Source organism: Triticum dicoccoides, chromosome 1B (assembly GCF_002162155.2).
Source record: "Triticum dicoccoides isolate Atlit2015 ecotype Zavitan chromosome 1B, WEW_v2.0, whole genome shotgun sequence".
NCBI lineage: Eukaryota > Viridiplantae > Streptophyta > Magnoliopsida > Poales > Poaceae > Triticum > Triticum dicoccoides.
This window is the reverse complement of record NC_041381.1, coordinates 193,630,710-193,638,293: the sequence shown is the minus strand read 5'-3', so window position 1 is coordinate 193,638,293 and position 7,584 is coordinate 193,630,710. Positions and strand designations below refer to the sequence as shown.

General features: G+C 42.9%; 2 protein-coding genes across 4 annotated transcripts; one reads left to right on the top strand and one right to left on the bottom strand.

Moving 5' to 3' along the window:
- The first annotated feature begins 14 nt into the window (after window positions 1–14).
- Window positions 15–1,901, top strand: LOC119303662 (LOB domain-containing protein 15-like). The gene is made up of 3 exons (XM_037580793.1): window positions 15–71; window positions 294–585; window positions 1,301–1,901. The coding sequence occupies exons 1-3, from the start codon at window positions 58–60 to the stop codon at window positions 1,706–1,708; spliced, it is 714 nt and encodes a 237-aa protein (XP_037436690.1). The 5' UTR covers window positions 15–57; the 3' UTR covers window positions 1,709–1,901.
- A 596-nt stretch (window positions 1,902–2,497) lies between these two features.
- On the bottom strand, window positions 2,498–6,592 carry LOC119327874. Of its 3 annotated transcripts, XR_005158740.1 has the most exons (7): window positions 6,317–6,592; window positions 5,708–5,888; window positions 5,249–5,333; window positions 5,020–5,074; window positions 3,109–3,247; window positions 2,833–3,030; window positions 2,498–2,668 (listed from the first exon to the last, which is right to left on the bottom strand). XR_005158740.1 is itself a non-coding variant. In XM_037600950.1 (6 exons), the coding sequence occupies exons 2-6, from the start codon at window positions 5,882–5,884 to the stop codon at window positions 2,911–2,913; spliced, it is 576 nt and encodes a 191-aa protein (XP_037456847.1). In that variant the 5' UTR covers window positions 5,885–5,888; window positions 6,317–6,592; the 3' UTR covers window positions 2,498–2,910. The 3 variants fall into 3 exon arrangements, 2 of the variants coding, with proteins under 2 accessions (XP_037456847.1, XP_037456853.1); XM_037600950.1 differs by having other exon boundaries at window positions 2,498–3,030; XM_037600956.1 differs by lacking the exon at window positions 5,020–5,074 and adding an exon at window positions 4,111–4,165 and having other exon boundaries at window positions 2,498–3,030.
- Between the last annotated feature and the right edge of the window lie 992 nt (window positions 6,593–7,584).

Below are 7,584 nucleotides of genomic sequence, written 5' to 3'. Positions count from 1 at the left end.
CTTTTTCCAAAGCACCTCACTTCCATCCCTTGTCCCCCTGCTCTCTCCCTTGCCTTCATGTCCACTGCAAGGTATGCTCAAAGCTCAAAGCTACTTTCCGAAATACCAAGCTAGATCATCAAAAAAATCATTTAGGAATAGTTAAATTCATGCACCGTCTCTAGTTAGAATCCTCTGCTCAAGCTTTGTTGTGTCCATGGTGCATGGCGGGGTGTGGCAATGGAATTAGTTGGAACCCTAGCTATAGCCATGGTGAATTGGTGATCTCATGCTATATACATCTTCTTCTTCAGTGAATGGCAGCAAGACCATGATGTAGGGAAGAAGATCAAGAGTGAGTCGGCGGCGGAGGCAGACCGGATGATGGCGGCGGCACGGAGGAGTAGCAGCCTGCCTGCAGCAGGCGCCGGACCAGGATCGACACCGTCGTTCAACACGATGACCCCATGTGCCGCGTGCAAGTTGCTCCGGCGGCGGTGCGCGCAGGAGTGCCCCTTCTCGCCTTTCTTCTCGCCGCTAGAGCCGCACAAGTTCGCCTCCGTTCACAAGGTCTTCGGCGCCAGCAACGTCTCCAAGATGCTTCTGGTAATCTAATTTAATCTTATTTCCCTCCATTTTGCTTGCTCTTTGACTTTCAACATAGCTTACTTCTATCCCTTCCGAGCTCGTGAAATGAACTGGTTTTGTGCCACTGATTTTTATGAGATATAGCATAATTACTGTGAATACCTCACATCTCGCAGCATTTCATTAGTTGACATGGTATTTCTGGAAACCTTTATTAACAAGAGAATTTCTTTTGTGGTACTGTCACAACTCACAAGCCAAGGCAGCAGTGACTGTTCTTGCAGATCCAAAACCCTAAATTCCCTTGGATCTCCTCTCCTTTTCCATTATGTTTGGGGCATAATCACTAATCACTAGAGATTTGTGTATAATTTCGAGTCTCGCCTGTGCATCTTTCGTCTCATAAAAATGCTAAAAGTTATCTCTAAACAACAGTGTATAAATAGTGCACGATGTTTGCATCCCAAAATCACAAATCCAAATCGAAGTCTCCCCAAATCAAGTTAGCTCAAATAGTGTACAATGTTTGTGCATCTTTTGTTTCATTTTGCCTTTTACTTTTATTTGAAGAGAGATGCGTGACTTCATCAGTTAGCTCAAATCCTTCCAAATAAAAGTTGAGTTGAACTATCCGTATGAAAATGAAATCCACACAGGTTGAACCGATCGAAGTGCTCCAGGGATATAGTCCTATAGTACTACTTAACGCGTAGCTTGGTGCGCGTGCATGCAGGAGGTGCACGAGAGCCAGCGCGGCGACGCGGCCAACAGCCTGGTGTACGAGGCGAACCTGCGGCTCCGCGATCCCGTCTACGGCTGCATGGGCGCCATCCTCACCCTGCAGCAGCAGGTGCACGCCCTCGAGGCCGAGCTCGCCGCCGTCCGCGCCGAGATCCTCAAGCACAGGTACCGCCCTGCCGCCGCCGCCGCGGCGTCCGCGGTGCCCAACGTGCCCCCGTCCTCGCACGCCTCCCAGCTCCTCGCCGCCGGGGGCCACCGGCCGGCTGGGTCGCTGGGGCTAGCAGCGCCGGCGGTGGGGCCTGTGGCTTCCGCGTCGTCGTCAACCACGGTGTACGCCACGGCGTCGAGCTCCACGGACTACAGCTCCATCACGCATGAGAATGTTCCATATTTTGGTTGAGGCCGTTGTACTAGCTTTAGCGTTAACTGTGAGCTTCTTTGGATGTAACTTAATTTTGTTTGCCTCTTTTCTACACGTAGTAGACCTTGTGAAAATACTGGAATAACAGGCTTTTTCTGGAAATTATTTTGTTTTAATTTGCGTCCAGGGGAGTTCATGCAAGCAAAATTTTATAGTATCCAAATTCATGCGAGCAAAATTATACTCCAGAAAGAGGAACAATATATCCTACCTAGTTACTCCTTCCGTTTTGAATTATAAGATGTTCTATTTATTTTCTTCTAAATTGGATGTATAGACACGCGTTATAGTATGTTTGTTCACTCATTTCAGTCTGTATGTAGTCCAACAAGCATAGGAATAGGGGTGTCACTGCACATGATACACCCTACTCCATATGAGGTGTGTTTGTTTGACTACATTGAGATCTTTGCATATGGGATGCATGGGGCTCTCTTCTCCTCACATGCTTGTCTGTGCACATTTCATTTCGTTTCCATGCTACTCTTCTCATTTATGTAGCATACGTAGGAGACAAAGATGATTCTTTAACAAACCTTTCCATCTCCCCATACATCGATTGATTTGATCTATACTAGTGATAGATCTATACTAGTGATATATAAGAACAACGTCAGTGGCAAATATCATGTGAACCGTTTGTCTTTGACAACAGCAGCGTCCACATTGAAATGGCAAGGTAGTACTACTCTACTCCTCTGTCCACAACTGTAGATTTGACTTCTAGCTGTCCTCGGTGCAAGATTTTGACTAGTAATGCCATAAAACTAATCAGAAAAAGAAACATATTATTACGAAAAAGTCTCAGGAAACAAAACCATGGCTTATAATAAGAAACAATCCGGCAATAGTTTTCATATAGACAACCAAATACTTTTAACTATACCACTGGTCAAGATTTCAAAATCAAAAGGTTGACGGCGTAGATCCCATGGTGGCCTGCATTGTCGCCAAAGGAACAATTCAGAACATGGACGATATTTTGTACTATTTGAGAACTATCGGCCGTATAGCTGTTAAGTGCAGTACACTGTACACCCACGTCTGAAAATCTGCAGGCGTTCATCCCAACAATTAGTGGCCCTCACACTAGTGAGACCTACCTCTAGCTCAGTTTGGCATCTAAGCTCAGCTGCATCCGCTTTGCCGAACGTCGCAATCACAACAGATCGCCAGCACAGTCACGCTTCTGAACGATTCGGTTTAGAAACTGCAGAATGCCGGCTTCTGCATTCAGAGTCTGTGAATGCACAGAGAGCTCTCCAGATAGGGACCAACATTTTGACAGGTGGGCGAAATTTCTGCGAGTAAATTTCTATTGGATTGCTGAAATTTTGTTGGACCAATTAAGTGATAGATGCATAACACATAACTTTTACCTGGAAAACTAGCTTGAGCTCCTCCTCATCACGCAGAAGCAACGCCAAGCTCCAGTAACAGGTCACGGGTGTCACACACTCGTTCAGCAGTGGCTTTAGAATCTTGCCAATTGGCACAAAATGACGATCAACTCTTCCGCTAAGAATCATAAATTAAAAAAAATGTGAGAACAACAGCTGTAACCAAATTTCCAGTAGCCTACTAAGCAAAGGAAAGTTGCAGAAAACATATCCCTCTGAGACAAAACCCTTGAGTGATACTGTTTATGATTTTGTGACACCACAGAAGGAGATTTGATAATGAAATTATTTAGTTCGCTTGAATCTTAAGTCTTTCTGAGTATTTAAGATACGAAGTGCTTCATGCCAAGCAAGGAGTTCATAATGCAAACAAAAGCATAGACATCATTGCTCAGCGAATTGATCTGAAACCAGCATCAACAGAGTCTTACCCAGTACCCACCATGAACAAAGTCTTACTGTCTTACAACATATTGCTAGAACAATCTCGTTCAGAAAACCGTTGAGCCTACAGCATACTCTACCCTCATATGATTTATCAACGTGATCCAGAGCAACCAGTAGTTAATAAACAAATCATGGGAGGTTGCCATTTCTCTTGTTTGCACCAAAAGAAAACGGATTACCTCCTAAAACATGAGGATTGTTTGTTCAGAAAGGCATTGCTAGCTAACGGCAGCAGTCTACTTATATCCACTCAGATAAGTACGCAGGTACAAGTCCCCAATTCATCTGGGTTGTTTGACACTTGAATAATTGGTGGCGAATGCATCCAACAGCTAAAGGCTAAAGCAGTCATCCATTTTGGCCATCTAAAGTGTTCATCCTACACCCACCTGTATGATAACCTAATAGTTCCCACCAACGATCCAGTTGTCACTTCACAGTGGAAATATACAGTAAGATGGTGACAAGAATGGGCAATAGTAAGAACATAATTTGAATATGATTGGTGATTTCTCATAAGGAGGCTGGTAATACCTCCAGAAATGTATTTCTAGCTGAACCCCAAAAGATGGCATTATCACTACCGACTCTGCACACAATGAAACAGGGAAACCTAATAAGAAACACGCTGTTGATACCTTTTTCAGCATCGTCTATTACAGTAGCCTGAATACTATTTCCTAAGCAAAGAAAAGTTGCAGGAAACATATCTCTCTGAGACAAAATCCTTGAGTGATGCTGTCTATGATTTTGCGACGCCACCGAAGCAGATTTAATAGTGAAATGATTTAGTTCACTTCAATCTTTGAAACTTTCTGAGGGTAAAGATATGATGTACTTCAAGCCAAGCAAGGAGTTCATAACGCGCAAACAAAAACATAGACATCACTGCTCAGCTAATTGATCTGACGTCTAAAAAACTCTTACCCGCCAGGAACAGAGTTTTGCTCTACACCAAATTGCTAGAGCAATCACCAAATTGTTAGTCCTATATGATTTATCAATGTGATCTGGAGCAACCAACAGTTAATATACAAATCATCGACTTGTTGCCATTTATCTTGTTCGCACCAAACGAAAACAAATCACCCCTACAACATGAGGATTGTTTGTTCAGGGAGGAATTGCTATCTAACAGAAGAAGTCTACCTATATCCACTCAGCCAAGTAAGAAGGTATTTTCCCCAATTCATTTGGGTCAGTTGACACTGGAATAATTGGTGGCGAATGCATCCAACAGAAAGGCTAAAAGCAGTCATCCATTTTGACTATCTAAACTGTTCATCCTACACCCACATGTAAGATAACCTAATAGTTCCCACCAATGATCCAGTTGTCACTTCACAGCGGAAATGTACGGTACGATTGTGACAAGAATGGGCAATAGTAAAGAGCGTAATTTGAAGATTGATTGGTGATTTCGCACAGGGAGGCTGATAATACCTCCAGAAATGTATTTCTAGCTGAACCCCAAAAGATGGCATTATCACTACTGACTCTGCACACAATGAAACAGGGAAACCCGATAAGAAACATACTGTTGATACTTTTTTCAGTATGGACTGTGAATGGTTATCATATGCTGGTGCGATCTAAATGTGCAAATCAACAACAGACCATGTCTACAATATGCAGAAAGACCCTACAAATTTATCTCTGAGGAAGGATTCACCTTTCTTCACTGGTTTGTATTGCAAACATTTGGCAACCAGAATTCCAAAGGTAACACTCCACACTGACTCAAGACACAACTTTTCCTGCAATATTTAACCAGGTCAATACCAATATACAGTATGTACCAGTTATGTCAAACTATATGAATCTAGGGTGGTCAACTAAGCAATGATATTCTTTGATTATTACAGAAGAATCTAATGATTTATTTCAAAAAAAATCACATGAATTATACAAACATGAAATGGCACTTGTTCTGAATGAACAAAATATTTGAACGTGTTTTTTTTCCTAGAACAATACACAATTGGACATCTTAAAGCTTTTGCTACAATGTCTGATGAACCTAACTCTTACGAGTATAGGACCAACAACCAGGAAATATCGACTAAACTGCTCTTTCCTCATTAACTTAGCCCTCTTCTGATTTCTGGTAGTGATTTATAACAGAATTTACCTTTCCCAGCAATGATCGGCAGACAATTGCTAGAAGTAAAATGAGGCCACAGTATGACAGCAGAACACGGGTTCTGCTCTTCTTAACGAAAATCTCATGGATATCAACTCCCTTGTCACCATGATGCTTGTAAGTATACATGCCACTGGATGTTTCTCCTTTCTGTTCTTGTACCATGGTCCTACTCGATTAAACAAACAACTGCAGCATTAGGCACCAAGGTACTAACTAAGACTGAAACTAGACATTATACATGACAAAGTGCTGAATTACAAACTTGGAAAAATCGTCTGCGACAGGAATATGAAGATGATTAAGAAATATTTGGTCCATCATAAAAAAACACAAACGACAACTGCATGGTGTAAACTGGTATAAAATGTTTATTATTGCCAAACCCGGTATAAGCTGCAACTAGTGCCTAATTAATTTGTTGTTGTGTGCAATTTGCTCTATCTATGGGCAGCATTAGACGCTCATCAACTTTAAGGAAACCATCAAATCTACCCCTCATTCGAGAACGCAACAATTCCTAGATCAAAAAGCAATTCGGCATGTGTGCTTCACTTAACCCCCATTTACGCAAGCACAGTCACTCAAAACCAATACCTGCGGGCTGTGGCCGAGCCGGGACACCGGCAGCCGGCGAATTCGGAGGAGCACGACTGCACGAGCAATAGGGATGCGGGGGCGGCTACGAGGACAACCAAGATCCAAACTCCCGAGAACGCGGTGGCACGGCCAAGCCGCACGTCTTCAGCGCCGAGGGAAAGGTCAGGGCCTCGCACCCCGCCGGCGAAGGGATACGGTCGCGGCGGCGACGCTGCCGCCGGCAACGGGGACGAGCAAGGTGAGTTGCAGTTGCAGAGTTAGGATTTGTTTTCTTTTTTCTTTGAGTGGTTGGTGGGTTGGGCTTCTCCACGTGAAAACAAGTTGCACTAGTTGTTATCAGGCCCTGGTTTGGGCTCTAAAAAGCAGCTACCTGATAAGTCATTTATGGGCTTCTTTTGTTTAGTACGCCGGACCATCATTTCCCTCGAAAAAAAACATTTCCCCTTTCTACAAAGTACTCTAACTAGCAAAAGTAAAATAGAATGACCTAGCGCACCAACTTGTGGTTGGATGATTAGAGGGACTGTGGTATCTCAGTCCATCAGGGTTCAAGTCTTGATGCTCGCATTTATTTCTGGATTTATTTCAGAATTTCCGGCGATGCGCATTCAGTGGGAGGAGACGTTCCCGTCGACGACGAAGTGTCTACCTCCTTTTGGAGGTGCTCATAGGGATAGGATATGTGTATGTATGCGCGCGCGCGTTTATAGGGGTGAGTATATGCGCGTGTATATGAGCGTTGCGTCTGTACTATGTTCAAAAAAAATAGGATGGCCTAAATAGGCTGTAAAGACTTAAATATTACTATTTCTATACCAAAATATAAGACATTTTTTAGGCTAAACTAGCTTACAGAAATGTCTTATATTTTGATATGGAGTCTTTGCTAGTTGGAAGAGAGAAGATAAGCGGGCTATAAATTAGTAGCCAGCTGCAACATAAGCCCCATGTAACTTTGCGAGATTGTAAGGCGGGCCAACTATTAATAAAGTAATACACACTTAAAACTTACTACTGTATATGTCGGCTATTAGGTTGACTCTAATTATATGTCAACTTCTTATAAATGATTGTTGGCTCTATTATTAACCATGCTCTAAGTCAGCACTCCCTGTGGATTTTTTTTTTGAATTACAGGGTTCCCGGCCCGCACTTTATTAAAAGCATGATTAATAGTATAGTCAAGAGTCTGCAATGTGAAGTTGTGACGTCACGTATAGCAAACCTAGTAGCCCACATGTAGAATAGTAAGCAAAAGACATTTA